Genomic DNA, 18,174 nt, shown 5'->3' with positions numbered 1-18,174 from the left:
CCAGTCCCAAGGCACACACTTCACCTTTTGTCTCTTTGTTCCCTCAGCAGAATCTGGAAATTGCAGTGCATTTTGGCCAGAATTTTAGAAGTAGTTAGGTAGCTAACTCTCGTTCACTGCAGTGGCATTTAGATACCTAAATATCTTCTAAATTTGGGCTCCTGTTGTTTAAAGGAGGGCAAATATATTGTAGCATAACAACGAAAAAAGGGGTGAAAATATCTGGTTTACAGTGTGTGGCAAATATTCTGCATTTGTGCTATTTTTGTCCTCTTTCTTTTAGATAAATCCAAGAGCTAAATCCCCTGTCAGCATGAACAAAACATCAGAGTTTCAAGGTCAGAAAGAGCACCCATGTCCTTGTTCCTTTTCTGTTGCTTTGTCTCATTCACTTAATTCCTTTAAGTTGTTTTAACAAATATGCCAACCAGGGAAACTCTTAACTAAGCCCAAGTCAGTAAAATAGACAGTTTCTCTCGTAGTGAACAATGTCATAATTTAAAGTAGTTAAGTGTTCTACCCAAATGTCCTCTCCATCCAAAGATACCTCCACAGACACACAATATTGCATCCCATAGCTTATTTAATTTTCTGTTTACTCAACTTTCCTTTTAGTTTACAAATATTTTAAAGTAATCAGTGTAACACCTGTACTAAAGGTCATTATACTATTCTCTTTTTGCTATTGGAAAAATCCTTCAAGCTGAAAAGACCATAATCTAGTGATCGTCTAATGAGTTCCTTTGTCCTTCAGCTAAAAGGAATTAATTTTAAATCTAAAGCATTGCAAAGGTTGGGGGGAGGGGGGTTGACCCACGCATCAGCCAGCTGCCAAGTTACTGAATTTGTTGCTGTATACTCATGTTTGAGCTACTCCTAATTCCTCTTATTTATGTAACACTGTTCTCAAACCAAACACCATCTTAGGCAGCACTTCCTTTATTTGTTATGTGCAGCAGCATGCTCGCTGTTGTGCAAAATATGATGAGAAGCACGGTTCCTGCTGCAAGATATTGCATGTTAAACAGCACAGTTGGTATCAGGTAATGTGCAACATTAGTACATATTAGAGGTGCTGAGGAAGGGAAGGAGTCCACAAAGACATTCACACTGTGCTAGCTGGGGCTGCTGAGGGATCTCAAGCTTCTTCAATTTTTAGTTGTAAAAAAACATAATTCAGTGAGCCAACCTTATTGCAGCCTACCAGGTTCAAATGCTGAAGTTAAAACATAAATTAATAAAACAATCCTTCTTTCATTTCTCAAATAGTATTCACAGATCTAATAAAAACGTACAGGACAGAGTTGAAAGAAAAAGTTGGCAAGAGTCTGTCCAGAGTGGCGTGCATTTCTGTGCTTTGTCAGGAAGCTGATGGGGAAGGAAAGTGAGCCAGAGCTGCAGGCACAGCGCGCTTCCTGGAGCCTCTGTCCAGCACAGGGTGGGGGAAAGAAGATAAGCTGAAATGGAAAGATAACCTAAGCGTTGCAAATCAGTGAAAGACTCTGTATTGAAAGTGATCTGACATAACTTTCTCTGGTGTCTGTATTTTTCTCTGTCATCTGCGTGCACAGCAGTCAGAGCACAGGATGAAGATGGGGCTGATGCCAGCAATGGCCGCACAGACACGAGTTCCTCTAATTCTGTTTCCATCAGTAACTCCATCAGCAGCTGTGAAGTCAGCAAAATTGTAAGGAGCCTTCAGATGCCCCTTGCCTGTCTATGACTGTCTCTCCTAATGTGGTTCAGAGCTTTCGCAACCCTGTATTAGCACTTCACTAGCATCCCAGCTGTGATCACATTCACGGCCCTTGTCAGAGGCTCCCTTAATCTTTTTACCAGCATTTTGTTAGGACCATGTTATTAGCCTTTTCCAAAATCACAGAATTAGTTTATGTTTATTTAAAGGTATTTATGACCTCTTGCTGTCTCCTTATGCCATTTAACATTTACTGCTGGAAGAGATTTTCTTTAAAAGCTGCTTTGTAATTTATTTCAGCAAGTTTTCAGGGGTTTTTTTGAGTTCTCTAATGCTTTTCCTGTCTATAAGTAACAGTGAGTGAGTAAAGGGGTGCAGATCACAGCTGGAAATTTCTGCATACCATAGCCAAGCTATTTCTTCCCTGCTTGCTGTATGCCCATAATCTCCCAAGGTAGATATTCCATTATACATATGTGAGCACTGACACAGCAGGACAAGCAGACAGAGAGAGTGCTCTTGCAGAGTGTTAATAACAAAGAACAAAACATCTTTCTAGAACACCGTGAAAAATGCTGCCCCCAGGAAATTAAAATTATACCCAAGAATAGCCAGGAAAGTACTCTCTGCCACTCGTAATAAGCTTAGCAGGGTTAGGAATATTCTCTAGTACAATTCAGAGTTTAGTTTCCAGTGTACTAGATTAATAATTTAATGTATGGAGATCTGTATTTTTCTTCCTTATTCCTACTATTTATAAGTACACATACATTCCACTTTTCATCCTCTTCCTCCTATACGTCAGCTGTGCAACAGATAAGCCACACATCAAGGGTAAAGTTAAAATTGTCTGGTAAATCAGCCAGTCGTGGTCACAGAAAAAGATACTGTGCCAGCACACAAGCTGTGCATATTGCTAAAATACTGGAATATATGAATATGAATGCTCTTGTATGTAGCATTCTGCACTTCCAGAATCAATTTTTCTTACTGTTGTGTGAACTTCACAGTGCAGAGTACCACTGGCAAGCTAGCAGGCTAATGCCTCTGTAAGTTGGCAATGATAGCACACTTAAGACATATAACCTTGCTGTCGCTTTTTTTTTTTTTTAAAAGCAAACCCTGAGAAATCGCAATGACAGTATCATGTCTACCACTCCTGAGCCTCCAGGAAATGATTCAATAGTCCGACGTTGCAAAGAGGATGCCCCTCATTGCAGGTAGGTAGCCACGCTGGTGAAATATGGCCAGAACCTGTTGTCCAAGGAGGAGGCAAAAAGGGCCTTAGATGTCCTTGTGTCTGTCTCTAGTTGGAGAGTTTCTATTAGGCAGCAGAAGTGACTTTCTAAACTTCTCAGGGCTGCAGTCCTTCATCCCTAATTTTGTCCAAAACACTCAGGAGTCTCTGATAGTTCAGCTGGGATGAATGACACAGTGATACCACTGCAGCACTGACTTTTTTTAATGTACATAATAAGAGGCAGTACCGAAATGGCTGGGCAGCAATGCTATTGGAGAATGTGCTCTACCTTTGCAGACTGATATGGCTTCACTTTTTGCTTCTCAGCTCCATGCTGCCCATGTCTGTGTCCCTGTCCTTTCCCCTTCTCTCAAAGCCCCTCCTTCTCCTCTGTAAGCTGCCAAAATAGAGCAGAGATGCTTGAACGTCTGTGAGGAATTGGGGGGGAGAAGTGGAGGAGGGAGGTGGTTTTTGTCGGGCTCAGGGCTCTGTATCTCAGCATAGCAATGAGGGGAGAGGGATGCATTGCCCGCTGCTTCACCTTCTGCTGCAGCCTCCACTTCTGTCGGGTCACGGCCCTGCGGACTTCCCCTGCCAGTGAAATCGGATCAGGTGGGGAATGGGAAGTTAGTGGCAGGAAGGAGAGAGACCTTGCCTGCCTCACAGTCCCCTAAATGGCACCGGCCCCTTTTCTAAAAGGTTTATAGCAATGTAATACTTGGACATACTGTTTTGGTGTTGGTGTCAATAGCATCAGTGTTTGTATCAGAAATATCAGGAGATACAAATACATTCCCTAAACGTCCCAAGCAGAAGGAGAAAAGAACAAAGCCCAAGCAAACCAGTTTAGAAGAAAGCAATACATGTGGAGAGTTTGGATCTTTATTAGATCTATTTTTTAGATCTAATCCTTATTAGAACTTTATTTAGATTTTTAATGCTTTTCAAAACAAACTCATCTCTGGCAGACTGCCACTTTTGCCTCTCTTTCTCTGTATAAAGCTTTGCAAGAGAGCTTTCCATTGAGGGCATCCTCAGCTAGTTCTCCCACATAATTTTCTAGGCAGAGTTTATTCTAGTCTTCCTTAGGTTCTCCTATATTGTCCTCAAAGCCCCTTTTTAAAGTGTGTTGCATTAATTCAAGGTGAAGAAAAAGGGTTGTTTTGTTAATGATTTGAATGTTTCACGTTTCAGGTGTTTAACTTGAAAAGCCTTTGGCATGCTTGAACATTTAAATATTTGCAGTATAGTACAGAAATCGGTAAAGATTACGTGGATATTATTCATCTTGTGGACTTACTTCATTAAAGCTCTGACTGTATCCTGTTCCATATGTTAAGGCATTGGTAGACTGAGCTGTATTGAAATCTGAAAATTTTCTTCATATTAGATACTCTTTCCCACTGCCATGTGGAAGGAAAAGGTACCCTGGAGCAAGGTCTGAATGTGGCCTTACTTTTTTGAGCTAATAATCACTAACATCAAGTAACTCAAGAGCATGCCCAAAAGTTCACTGTAGTTTATAAATTTATAATTAGCCTGATAAGGTTTTTTAACTTGTTTGTGAACGTAATACAAAATAATTGCGATTTGGGTGCCAAGTTGCAGGTTTCACAGTTCATCTGATCTTGGTTTGTGTGGAAAAAAAAGTGAGATCGTAATTTAATACGCTGGAAAAGGTGTATTATTTCCCTGCTTATTCATGATGTAAAAATAGCTGATTGTCCCTAGACTGGCTGCAAAAATTTGCCCTTCACCTGAGGCCAAATATGAGGAATATCAGCTCCACAGGAAACCTACAAATCATTCTGAATGGAAAAAACAACAAGCTGTTATTTAAACAGCTTTGCGACCAAAGGACAGGCTTTAATGAGTCCTTCTAGTGAAGCAGACAGATCATTCACTTGGCTGGCCACCCCCAATATGCCTTTAAGAGCAAAATTTTGGTGAGTTTTAACTGTTTGTTTTTAAGGCCAACCAATCTAGTCACCCTTAACAGGAAAGGTTGTGTCAGTGGAAGCTGGACTGCGACCAGAGCTGTGGCATACGAGTTTCTGTGCAAAAGCTTGGTACGCCTTGCCATTCTGTTACTGTAGGTATCTGAGTAACCATGCGAAGTACCATTAAGCTGTTATAAAATGCTTCGAGTATTTTAAATCAAGCAGGTAAATTACTCCTTTACTGCTGCACCTCAGTCACTTCCCTTGCATTCACTCTGTCCATCAGTGAGCTTCTGACATTTTTGATCTATCATGGAAAAAAAACATGCTGCAGTATATATACAGCAGACATTACGCAATCATTTATCTCAGTGCTGAAGCAGTTGTGGTGTAAGTCACACATATGAGATGATCAGTCAGCAGCTTCCCTTTGTCTTCAGCAAAATCTTCATTCCCTCACTGCTGTTAGCAATTCTTCCTTCTGAACCTTCTTGCTGCTTCACATGCTTCCCATGTTGGCTCACACATATTGTCTTCCTGCCATCTTCCTGCATCTTCCCTGGGCCCACAAGTACATTACTTGCTTATTTTTTCACAGCTGCACCATTGCCTGATGAAACACCTCGAACATCTTTCTTTTTCACAGAAAAATCTTCTCCTTCAGAACTTAATGAAATCTGCTGAAAGCTGGAACATGAACAGCTTTCTCTCTTCCAAAGTGAACAGAACTCTCTCTCTTCCATTATCTCATGCTTTGTTTTTGATTCCAGCCTGGTTGAAGAGGACAATGACAGCTTTGGATATGATGCTTTGGAGCTAGATGGTAAGCAAGAGGATATCATGTATATAGTTTAAGTATGAGATCTATGTGATTAGCTCACCAGCTACAGGTACTCTCAAATAATCAAATCCGGGTCTAAATAAGATGGGACACATAATCTGAGAAAAAATCAAGTCAGTTCATCACAACAAGAAAACAAAGAGTCAACTAGTGGCAAGAATAAGAAAGCAGTTGCTCCTGAAGAACTAAGGGGGAGAAGGACTAGACTGAGTGAATAGATTGAGGGTGCTTGGATGAGGTTTGCAGGTTAATAAGACGACCTCCAGCCTTAAAATGACGAAAGCATGAAATTGAGAGGGGAAAGAGTAAAGAAGTCAGAGCAGACTCTTCTCAGTACTACCCAATGAAAGGAGAAGAGGCAATGGGCACAAACTAAAGAACAAGTAATACCATTTAAACAGAAAAAAAAAAAAAAGCTTTTTAACTGTGAGGGTGGTCAAACACTGGAACAGGGTTGTCCAGAGAGGCTGACTAGTCTCCATCCTTGAAGCTATTCAAAACCCAACTGGACAAGTCCTGAGCAGTCTCCTCTAGCTGTCCCTGCTCTGAGCAGGAGGTTTGACTAGACAGTCTCCAGAGGTCCCCTCCAACTTGCTGTTCTGTGAGAGTGATCAGGTAGGTCTGGTAAGCAAGACTGGCATTCCTTGCCATGGCCTGTGGACATGAATCATGCCTCTGCCTCAGGAATTTCATCCTTCAGCTTTGGCTGCGATCAAACATTCATTTTCTTCTTTTCCATCTTTGTCACTCTATCTAGGACTCATTTTCATTTTTGTTACTCTTTTCAGATGACAGTCATGACAGGCAGTCACATGGGGCTCCTTCGGTGCACTCTTCCTCTTCTTCTCATCAGTCAGAAGGCCTGGATGCCTATGAGCTTGAGCACGTCAACTCCATATTTAGAAAGTTCTCTCTGGAAAGGTATTTGAGATGCCACTTTACCTACCTTAGACAGAGACTGAGGGGAAAAGCTACTATGGTAGAGCTCCTCCATTTATCTATTAGTTGCTGAAGATATAATGGCAGGAATATGATGTCACAAGTTGTTATTTGACACAAATATGATACTGTGCTAAGTCTTTACTTATTTATGTCGGCAGCAGTATAACATGTTATTTTGGAGCCCTTTCATATCCTGTAAACCAATGAAGGCCATCCTAAAATTTCAAAAACTTGAAGGCAGAGAAAATGTTCTAGAGGCTTAAATTTATCCTCAGCATCTTGTTATCTTGCTGCCACAGGTTGCTAGGTGAGGTACTATTATACACCTGAGTTATTTAGTCATGTCAGAGCACTTGAAGCTATCCAGATACTCTTCTCCAGAAGTTATGCAGCAATGAGAAAGATCTCTTTTAAAGTCCTTAGATCCTAGTGCTTGATAACACTACAAGTTTATTTATATGTCTCTCATTTATTATGCATGCATTTAACTCTGGAGTGGTAGCTAAAAGCTGAGATAACTAACTGTTACTTCCTTTCATGAACACAGACCTTTTCGTCCCTCTGTCACATCTGTTGGTCGCATTAGAAGCTCCTGCCATACTATCCAGCGTGTAACACTAAATGGAGACAGTCTCAATTCAGAAATCACTCTGGTTGGGGGTAATGCTAAAGGGAGCTTTATTAGCTCTGTCAAGACAGGATCACTTGCAGAGAAAGCAGGCCTTCGGGAGGGACACCAAATCCTTCTGGTGAGCATAACATAATCGGCAAACAGTATTGGATGTCTGTCCACCTACATGCATGCACACTCACCACAATACTTTCTTTTGTTTCTTTTCTCATCTTGTATTAATGACAAAGCATGAGACTCATGCAGCAGAAAATCTGCTATTGACTATGAAAATATGGGAGAATAGTATTTACAGTCATCTAACACACACACACACAATTTGCACTTCACAGTAGCTCTGTATGGAAGAGATTAGAGCAGCTGATGCTTTCTCTAATGCTGTATTGTACAGTACAGCCCCTTTGAAAAGACTAGAATGCGATTTGCTCTCAACTTCCTAGCACTTTCCTGCCAGAAAGGGAGTTCATGCTACTTAGCTTAGCATGATGACTCCAAAACTGCTCTTTAGAGTGGCCTATCTTGGGACTGGACATGTTCTGAACAGAAATGGATACAGCTGCAATATGAATGGGAAGAAGGGCTGCACAGCTGCGTAGCTGTCCCTGGCATCACATAAGCAGGAGTTCAACAGTGCTGCTAAGTGCTCTTTGTTTAGTTTTCTCTCTGTTGCCAATGTTCCCAAACCATTTTCCTATTAAAATGCCTCCAAGGGCAAAAAAACCCTCCAACTTACATTCCTGCACTACTTACTACTGGGAAGTGTGGGATTGTCAAGAGCTGCAGTTCTGTTGACTGCTAGCATTCCTAATTTGAGAGAAAAGAAATAAAATAATTAGAGCGTAATCTGCATCCTGATAGCAAAGTATCTGCATTGTTTAATCAGAAAAAGATTATGCCGCTTAAAAAAAATGGTATAATTGACTCAGAGATTGTACCCACACTGGAGATTAATATTTCTTTCATATCTAGTTGGAGGGCTGCATCAAAGGGGAAAATCAAAGTGTTCCCTTGGATACTTGCACAAAAGAAGAAGTTCACTGGACAATTCAGAGATGCAGTGGTCCAGTAACACTCCAGTACAAATCAAATCACGAAGGTAAGACCAAAAGTATTTCTCATCTCAGATAGTCCCAGGTCTATTATACTAACTTGTCTGGATGAGAATGACAGAACCAGAATATCCTTTGTATTGGTATAAATCTGAAGCATGCCCACTGGTGTTAATTATAGCTACTCTGTGTAACTGCTCCAGCTTTTAGCTTTGTGACTGAAAACAAAAAAAAGCCCATATGCTTGTCACTACAGGACTCTGAAGTATTTACATGGTGGGCCAATAACAACATGACTCACAAAACACATTCAAGCTTATTTTTATGTACAGTTCTCTGTAATACAATGTGGTGAGCTGAATCATCTTTATCCAGCTGAAGTCAATTTAGCATTTACCTGATGGAGTCGCCCTGTTTATTACCTTTGTGGCTTTATCTTATCTTTAACAGCTGGAGTTTATGTGTGGTGAACAGAATTTGATTTTAGTGTTCATGGCCTGTAATGATAATTTCAGGTTATGGATCAAAAATTACATTCCAAAATCCATTTTTTACTGGTGTATATAAATTCACAGGTTTTTTTTCTTTTTATGCTGGTTAGAGAATTTCAGCTGCATAGATCACACAGGAAGTGATGCCTTTGATTTTCTTTGATGTTTTCAAAGGTAGGAAAGACTATTGCAATTTTTTTTTGAGCACCACTTAACTGCAGATAAAGCATGTTATAGATTGTGGTAGTGCCAATTAGAGCTAATAATAAAGGGAATAGCTTGTCATTAAAATTGGTGGCAGAACTCAAGCTGTACTTACAGGATAGAGGTATAGCTGTGTCTGCATCTTTGCTGAGTTCTCTGTTTCGCAGGTGATGTGTGGAGTACTGAAAATGGAGTTACCTAAAAGTATCATTATAATGAGAATATTCTCACGGATTCTGATACCAGCAGCATGAGCTGTTTCTGAATCAATGCCCCATTAGTGTCTTTAAGGTGCAGGCCCATAACCTTGTTGTAACTAGTGTAACTAGCACTCTGGAACTATAAACCCTCTCTCGGAGGAGCCTCAGAAGTTTGTGCTGCATGCTTCTCCCAGAGGATGCCCAGGAATGCAGCAATACTGAGGTCTGACCAGTTGCAATCTTGCTTCACCCCTTCCTTCGCTGCTGTAGGTTACCGGAAACTGCTGTCAGAGCTGGAAGAAGGGCTGATCACATCGGGAGACTCATTTCATATCCGCTTGAATCTGAACATCTCCAGCCAGCTGGACTGCTGTTCCCTGTCAGTGAAATGTGATGAGATTGTTCATATTCTGGACACCATGTACCAGGGGAGGTGTGAGTGGCTGTGTGCCAGAGTTGATCCGTTCACCGACAGGGACCTGGAAATGGGGACCATTCCCAGCTACAGCAGGTGAGGGTAATGCCGAGTGACCACGACTGAGAGCAGTGGTTCTGTGAACAGGGAAATTAATAACTGATGTAAGAAAAGAGGTATATGTCTTAATTTTTGAGATAAGGCCTGGCGATGTTAAACTGTAATATGAGCTATAAAGCTCTAGAAAGGAGACTCCAGATGTTACCTGAAAGAATAATGTGGGTTTCTCAAAAACTATCATAGGAAAATATGACATGGAGATTCTTTAATCCTTAACTGCACTGCAGTCCTGCTCATTATTTTGTTCCTGCATTTCCTGTGTTGTTCAGTCAGTCCTCGCTGCTATTTCTATTTAATCTTTTCTGTAGGCAGAGACCCATTGCAGTCCAGCTTTTCAAAGATATCTTGACCCATGTGATTCCATCCTTTCTTTCAGAGCCCAACAACTTCTTTTGGTGAAGCTGCAGCGGCTGATGCACAGAGGAAGCAGAGATGAGACAGAAAGTTCACATAATACCCTTCGGGCACTCCGGGTAAGTATCTACAAACAAGGTCTTTTTAACACCTGTTACTCCACCGCTGCTTGTTGTTCATTATGTTAGTTTTACAGAAAGTCCTGTTTACACTCTATGTAGGTTTTGATAGTCCCAGGCAACGGGCACCTTATATTTCCTTTAAATAATGCTGTCCCTGGCAATGGACCTAGCTCTGGCACACTATTAACCCTTCCAGCTATGAGGGAGTACACTTTAAGAGTCTAATATCTGTTCTGTGTCTTAGTTAATCCTTTTCATTCTTCTCTGCCTGTAAGCCTCTAATGCATCTTCTTATCCACATGAGGAAGAAGCTGTGTCCTTGGAGTTAATAATCAGAACTATTTCTCTCCTACTGTGAACAAGCATCTAATCCACAGCACTATCATTGTTCCACATTAGAAAGACCAGTCTCTTCCAACCTACATGCTATGGAGAGAAGTGGGATTATCAGGTCTTCACACACAACAGCCCTGCTGATTTCTCCTTTTCCCTCAGTGAAAGTAATTTGATTTTTCTTTCTTTAGACCCAAGAATTCCATCTTCACATAACTTTCACAAACTAACTTCCTGGTGTATTAGTTACCAGAAGTTATTTTTAGAGCTTGGGAGACATATATGCTTCCAACATTTGCAAAGACACTGTAGCCAGTGCTGGTATTTTATTTCCATCAAGGTTGTGTCATGCATTCCTTCTGTACTCCAGTCCCCACTGATCAAAGGGACAGAGATCACTGGCAGAGATGCTAGTGAAAGCAAAAGCTTTGCATGCTATTTCTTGGTGCAGAAATTACCTCTTTCATAAGCTGTGGAGAGCAATCTCCTGTGAAGAAGGGAATGTGGAAGAGCAGTAACAGAAATGGTGAGCATAGGCCATTCTATGTCTACAGTTTGCTTAGAACATTTTATTGGGGATAGATATGAATCAATCACTATCCCCTTTATTGGAAATATAAAATACCTACTTTTGTTTGTTCTGTTTCTGTAATGCTGTGGTTTAAAAAAAAAAAAAAAAAGGAAAGAAAAGAAAAAAGAGGGAGAGAAAGAAAAATTCCTGTGTTATTTTTTACTAGAATACTTTGCAGCCAGAGGAGCCTGCCCCACAGAACGACCCCAAAACCAGCCCTCGCCTATCCAGAGCAAGCTTTCTTTTGGGCCAAATATTACAGGTAATAAAGTTCAAATCCTCAATGCAGCGTCTGAAATAGTGGATCTGAACCTCAGATATTCTCAGGCTATCCTAATTTCCCCAGAAACCCCACTTCAGGTATAGAGGTTGTATCAGGATTTATTCCTATTGAAGAGATTTAATATATGAAAAAGATGAATGGGTTGTGTTTTCTAACTGCTCTTGTGACGTGGGGTGTTTATTTTTAAGTGTGTGCCTCCCACTACTGAAGTAGCTTGATGAATCAAACATGTCTGCCATGAGAGGCTGAAATGTGTTGTGCTTGAACCATAAGGACAAATCCATTGGGCTAAACGAAATCCCCAAGTCTCTGTGAGATAAGGTTCCATCAGAAAATAGTCCTTTAATTGTAGGTCAGTAACTCTGAGTGTGACAAAGACTGTGTGGGTGAAAGACAAAAAAGTCTTGTGAAGGAAGATGGTTGTCAACGTTAGCAAATACACAGGAGGAAGAATTAATATTTGGATAGAGGAATAGATGGATGGATGGGGCATGAAAGCATGAAGCCTATTTCTCAGTGTAAAAATGTACCATTTGGGAGGTTTTAAGTCTCTGTGGTACAGCAAAGAAGAGTCAGTTTTGGGTATAACCTGTGATACATTTGTGCAAATACTCAGAGTGCATTCGTTATTCTGCTGTGAACACATCAGTGCTTGTACTAGTGATAGCAGGAGCTCTGTGAAGAAAAAGAACATGCTGCTTAAGAGCAGAGAACAAAATAAGAAATCCCAAAGGGGATTAACAAAGGCTCTGAATCAGATCTATGATATTTAAAGAGTCTTAGAATTCAGTCAACAGATCCATGGAGTCTTGTCTTTGATAGACATAGGTAATTCAGATCTCGTAGATAACAAGTGTGGGCTCATGAATACATGGGAGAATAAAGAATGTAAGAAAAGAGGGTCAAATCTCTTTGTTCACCTTTTCAGTTTGTCAGTAGGTCTGAAAATAAATACAAGCGTATGAATAGCAACGAGCGAGTCCGTATCGTCACTGGCTGGCCCTCTGGTCTGGCACGGACCTCATCTGAAGCAAAGAAGCCATTGCCTGATAAACTGGAAGGTATGGATATAAAATAGTAATAGCTTTTACACACATGGCACTGATATAAAAGCTATCTACATAACAGCATGGCTGTGAAAAAATGTCATAGGTCTTTCCTATTACTGGCATCTATGGTCCACTCTGTGCAAAAATTCGACAGCATTTGTGAACAAAACACTGATTTTGCTAAAAGTGCTTGGAGCACTAAGCCTTCATGAGCAAGTTTAGGACGCAAACTTCTTGTTTGGTTGGCAGTTCTACCTAGGTGCTTTCTTGCTCTTTGTCCAAAACCATTTAACTCAAAGTAATTCAAGCTAATAAGCAGAAAGATTCTCCAAGTAAGTGTCCTGTTAAACTATGAAATAATCTTTTGAAAGCAAAAGGCACTTGAATTATTTAGTATTAGATTGGACATCATACTACTGGATATATAGTAAAGAGAACCCTGGCAAAAGAGAAAGGAGTACCAGTATGTCTAACCATGTCATTTGTGGTTCATGTGTTTCTCCTCCTTTTTCTCCAAATATCGATGGAGAGGAAACCAGAGGATAAATGTCTTGTTCTTTACTCAGATTTGGATTCTGAAAGTGAAATCAATAAGAGGCTCAGTCTGATCCCTTATAGCTTGGTGAGACCAATCCACTGTGAGCGCAGGCGCCCCGTACTTTTCACTCCCACCATGCTTGCCAAGACCTTGGTACAGAAGCTTCTCAACTCTGGAGGTGCCCTGGAATTCAACATATGCAAGCCAGGTAATGGGATGAAAGAGGACCATGACTGTTAACCCTCAGTGTTGGAAATATGAACAAATATATGCACACGCACGTAGGGGCGTGCACATGTGATAGTTGCTTGAGATACTTCAAGTCACATCAGAGTTATGCGTAGCTATAAATCCTGCTTTTTGAGAATATCTGAGATATTTGAATGTTTTTGAGACAGACAGTGCACATGGTTATGAGATTGTGTGTCTATGAATATTATCCATGTGTATGCTGTGTGGTTGCTAGGATGCCCCTCGGAGACTGAAATGCTGTGAGTGCTCTTTCTGTTTGCATACTGTTTGCATACTGCGTATCTAGGCAATGTGAAATTTTGATTAATTTGTTTCTAGTATTTGCTATTATGAGGAATATCTACCCTAGAGCGACTTTAGGTTTCTATCTCGTCCAAGGCTGTGAAGATTGTGCATTTGATCTACTCGTAAGACTGATTTTCTTCCATGCTAAGTATTTACTATCAAAGCAATATGCAGTACTGTGATCGCTGTAGGGCAGGATTGTATACAACACAGCATTAAACGCAGCTGATGTTTCATTTTTACACTAATATTGAATACCCACCACATAATATGCAGTCTTACAGTTATCCAGAGAAACTGAAAAGTTAAGTATTATAATAAATATCCCCTGTCTTGCAACATAAAACAAAAGCTTTGATGTAGAGCTGCAATTCACAAGGGGGCCAGTACCACACATTGCAACCTAAGCCAAATTTTTTGAAACTTTAAACACAAATGTTGGAACACTAAATCCTTGGTTTAGGAGCCTATACTGAAAAGACCTCCTTTTTTTAGCACTTCTCAGCATCCTCCAGCCCTGAAATGTTACTATGTAACATTAGGTACTGGAATTGTATTTACTGTTTTAATTTAATGCCTTCATAGTGTTGTAGTAATTGCCCAAGGACTCATCAGTGCAGGATATAGCTGAGATGCTCAGCTGTGACCAGATTAAGCTTTAATTGAATTCAATGGAAGAAATCAGGCAGCTGTTAAGACAATTCATTGCTCGTCGTCTTTCCCTGAACCATCCTTACATCCTATGTGAAGTACTGTTGGATAGTTTTCTAGGTGTTCTGTTGTTGTAATCCTGATTTTGTCCTCATCCTCATTTCTTTCCAGATATTGTAACAAAGGAAGAGTTCTTAAGGAAACAAAGAACGGAGACTATCATCTTCAGCAGAGAAAAGAATCTGAACACATATGAATGTATTGTACCTGCCAATATTGAGGCTGTCGCTGCCAAGGTGCTTAGAGTACCCTGTATCCCTTCGATAGGCTGTCTGTGAATCTGTCTGCAATGTATGTTTCTTCCTGAATACAACTAATTTACAGTTGCATGTTCTTTCACTTGTTCACCTTCAATCTCAGATTTAGATTTATTCTCCCAAATGGCTTTTATTTGTGCTCTTGCTTTTCCTTTTCTTTTTCATCTTCAGCCATATCCTTTTATATTCTTGCTCGTTCCCTGTGATGACCCACATTGATGCAGCAAAATATCCTTTCATTTTCTATGCTCCATCCCTTATTCAGTTCCTTTTCATATTATAAGTATATATGAATGTGTGAAAGAGTAAGGGATACACGGATCTAGACAAAAGAAAGGATAGACTGAAACACAGACACGGGGGTGTACAGTACAAAGATAACAATGTCAAAGACAGAGATCTCATATCAAGTAGGGTAGATTTGATGCACAGCATGGAAAAAAGGAGAATTAAAGTGTTGTTTTTTTCTCTCACAAAGAGTTGCAGTAGATGTTCTCTCTGAACAAAGAGCAAGTATGTGTCTTTGTGTATATATGTAAAACTGGTATTTTATCATACTCTTCATCTTTAGATCAATCCATTTCTATTTTAAACCTTTCCAGAAAGCTATTAAGCTCAGCTGTTATTTGACTGACTAGTTTTAAACCAGTAGGAGGAGTCTGGACTTTAAATGTATATTTGATTAAAAGGTTTTAAATCAGTACAATGATAAATGGAGAGCTTTTCAGCTGACCCCATAAGGTATGGATACTTTTATCTCGAGATTCCACAGCAGTGAATGTTCCTTTGTGACACTGTTATGACTTTGTTTTTAGAACAAGCATTGTCTCCTGGAGGCTGGCATAAGCTGCACAAAGGATTTAATCAAAGCCAAGATATATCCTATTGTTCTCTTTATCAGAGTCTCAGAGAAAAACATCAAGAGGTTCAGGTAACATATCAAACCTTTTGCATATTTGATATTCTGTCTTATTCAGTGAATAATTCTTGAGTCCAATAATATTCTCACTGAGAGGAATAAAGAACCTCTTCTCTCTTCATCTGGTGCTTCTGTGTGCACTATTTCCTCTCATGACTCCTCCCTGAAATCTTAAAACCAGGAATTCCCCAAATCTAGCTCTCTTTCACTGTCACTGATGCAATGAGCATTGTGGGAGGATGAGACTGAAGAATATGTGGTTTTCTCCATCCTCAGCACTCCCACAGCCTTTCTTAAGGTAATGCTAGCTGGAAGAGGGAAGGCCGTAAACACTTGCACTCTCCCTGCATTCAATTCTCTTAAATTGTTTTCCCATAGCAAATATTTTTCCTTGGGGGCAGCATAGAGGTAAGGGGAGGATAGACTGGAGTAGCTGTATTCTCCACTGCTTTTATTGCTTGTACATAGTCAGTAGAAAATAAATTCTTGATGGGACAGCTGAGACTACAGGATTAACTTAAAATGTAAGACACTTACTTTTGGTCTGCTCATTTGATACAGGAAACTATTGCCAAAGCCGGAGACTGAAGATGAGTTTTTACGTATGTGCCGTCTGAAGGAGAAAGAACTGGAAGCACTGCCATGTCTTTATGCCTCTGTAGAGGCAGATGCATGGAGCAGTATTGAAGACCTTATCCGAACAATAAAAGACAGGATCGGAGAAGAGCAGCGTAAAACCATCTGGATAGATGAAGATCAGCTATAAAAAACATCAAGTAAAATGGAACTCTGGTGACAAAAGGACATACCCAGGTGGAGCAGGGGCTCGCAGAATTCTCTGATTAGGTGCCCAGCGCTCACTCCTGTTTCACCCTTGATGGCTGGAGACTTCCTGCTGGCAGAATGCATGTATGGAATGGAACTGGAGATGTGTTGAATAGCCAATATCTCAGATGCTGGGGATCTAAGATGTGGGTCAGACCACAGCCACCACCACAACTTCTGATGCACCAGCATCTTGTAAGGGACAGGAGCTGTTTAACACGTGAGAAGGACAAAGATCTTGAGAGGGAGCTCGGGGTAATTTATATGTTGAAAACATGGATCTCACTTGGCTCATTGAAAACTTTCGATGAGACCAGATAAATGCAATAAAGCATGAGAAATGGGCTAAAGGATATGGAATTGAGATGTGCCCCACACAAACCCTGAGGTGAGATTCTGAACGTACTCAATTAAGGAGGCTAAAGGCTGGTTGGTAGCAAGAGAAACACTACCGCTGATGGCCGTAGCAGCTCTGAAGCCCTATTTTTCCATAACCATCTTAATCAGAAGAGAAGAAAATAGCTATTATTTCTGGCATTAATTAAAATGACAGTTTTCCCTTCTTTTTTATACTCCAGTTCTGTTTAATAGTTTTGCAGGTTTCCATTTTAGTCCTGGCACTTACAGGAAAATAGACTCCACTGTCCCAGTGGCATATCAGTTCTTTCCAGATTTGCCAGTGTTTCATTTAGTTTATCCCTGCCCCTGCATTGTATTCATTTGTACGTCTCTCAATTTTTAACACTTTTTACTTGTGGAAAATACCATAGTGCCTTCTCCAGACAACAGGTTTGTCTGTTTCTTCGCTGAAATCTGTATTTCTCTACAACATCGTTGCCTGCCAACATGCCTGCTCTCAACAGGAGGGACTGTTCTGAGAAGAAGAAAAGGAGAATTTCATAAGCCAGTAATCGCTGTGAGCCACTCAGTCCTTGACCTTTCTGCCATGACTGACAGCAAGGAGACCAGCAAGCGTCACACCGTGCTGTGGCCAAGTGGGATAATATTTTCAAAAGTCCGTATATGACTTAGAAGACCACATCCCATTTTCAAAAGCACTTAACTCCTCAGAGAGTTTGACTTCCACTGATAATGAGTGGGACTTAAGACTCCTAAATCTCTTAAGTCTTTTAAAATTTTTCCTCTATACATTAGACACTGTACTGAGACTGCCAAATTGATTCAATAAAACTGACCAGATAATAATGACTTGCACAGTTGCTGATCTGAAATGCAATAAAAATTGGCCTACAGTTGAAGAATTGTACATCCCATTATCCTTAGATCCCTCATTCCTTGCCATATCCCTCCCTTTTAAGATGCATTTAATAACAAATTTACCTTTGCTTCTGTGTTCATCCCAAGTCCCCCATCTTGGTGCTTCAGGCTGGTGTGCAGCAGCGGGCAATTAAAAGACCAACAGAATCCAAGCAAAACCTCTGGCGTGGTTGCCCCCACGAGATGAACTGCTAGGTTGTCTTTGCAATGAGCTTGTGATTTTGTCAGTGTCACTCAGGTAGATTGGGTCAGTTCATGTTGGTTTGTGTGATTGTGCTTTTCTGCTCTTTTTTTATGCACATCATTTTTTAACTAACGGTATCTTCTAGAAATCATTTATGTGACTTTACATGTAACTTTCTGCTGCTGTGTTTCTCAAATTATTAATGTTTGAAAGACTGTTCATAGCTGGCGTTTCTCAGAGAATAACTCTTTACCTGCCCAATGCCATCTGTTTGGACTGTGCAAGCAGGGGGATACTACTCTTTTGCAATCTCTTTAGAAAGTACAGGCTGCATACACAATTTGCAACTCCCTCTAGGATAAAGAATAACAGCCAGTTGGGGTATATATAGAACAAATTGGATGATTCTTCAGAGACCCTCTGTAGCTCAACCAGAAATAAGAA

At 40.4% G+C, this 18,174-nt stretch overlaps 1 protein-coding gene across 1 annotated transcript in view; it reads left to right on the top strand.

Annotated features, from left to right (window-relative positions):
- The window catches only part of CARD11 (caspase recruitment domain family member 11), a 46,117-nt gene extending 29,908 nt beyond the window's left edge, over positions 1 to 16,209 (top strand). The window contains exons 10-24 of the mRNA XM_068423405.1: positions 284 to 338; positions 1,572 to 1,687; positions 2,813 to 2,916; positions 5,647 to 5,699; positions 6,506 to 6,638; positions 7,207 to 7,408; positions 8,260 to 8,386; positions 9,505 to 9,745; positions 10,146 to 10,242; positions 11,316 to 11,411; positions 12,361 to 12,493; positions 13,048 to 13,227; positions 14,379 to 14,503; positions 15,340 to 15,455; positions 16,005 to 16,209. Coding sequence (XP_068279506.1) covers positions 284 to 338; positions 1,572 to 1,687; positions 2,813 to 2,916; positions 5,647 to 5,699; positions 6,506 to 6,638; positions 7,207 to 7,408; positions 8,260 to 8,386; positions 9,505 to 9,745; positions 10,146 to 10,242; positions 11,316 to 11,411; positions 12,361 to 12,493; positions 13,048 to 13,227; positions 14,379 to 14,503; positions 15,340 to 15,455; positions 16,005 to 16,209 — 1,983 coding nt within the window. The remainder of the gene's footprint in view (positions 1 to 283; positions 339 to 1,571; positions 1,688 to 2,812; positions 2,917 to 5,646; positions 5,700 to 6,505; positions 6,639 to 7,206; positions 7,409 to 8,259; positions 8,387 to 9,504; positions 9,746 to 10,145; positions 10,243 to 11,315; positions 11,412 to 12,360; positions 12,494 to 13,047; positions 13,228 to 14,378; positions 14,504 to 15,339; positions 15,456 to 16,004) is intronic.
- The last annotated feature ends 1,965 nt before the right edge of the window (positions 16,210 to 18,174 follow it).

Source organism: Nyctibius grandis, chromosome Z, assembly GCF_013368605.1.
Source record: "Nyctibius grandis isolate bNycGra1 chromosome Z, bNycGra1.pri, whole genome shotgun sequence".
Lineage (NCBI taxonomy): Eukaryota > Metazoa > Chordata > Aves > Nyctibiiformes > Nyctibiidae > Nyctibius > Nyctibius grandis.
The sequence above is the reverse complement of the archived record's forward strand: the minus strand, read 5'-3'. Positions and strand labels throughout refer to the sequence as shown.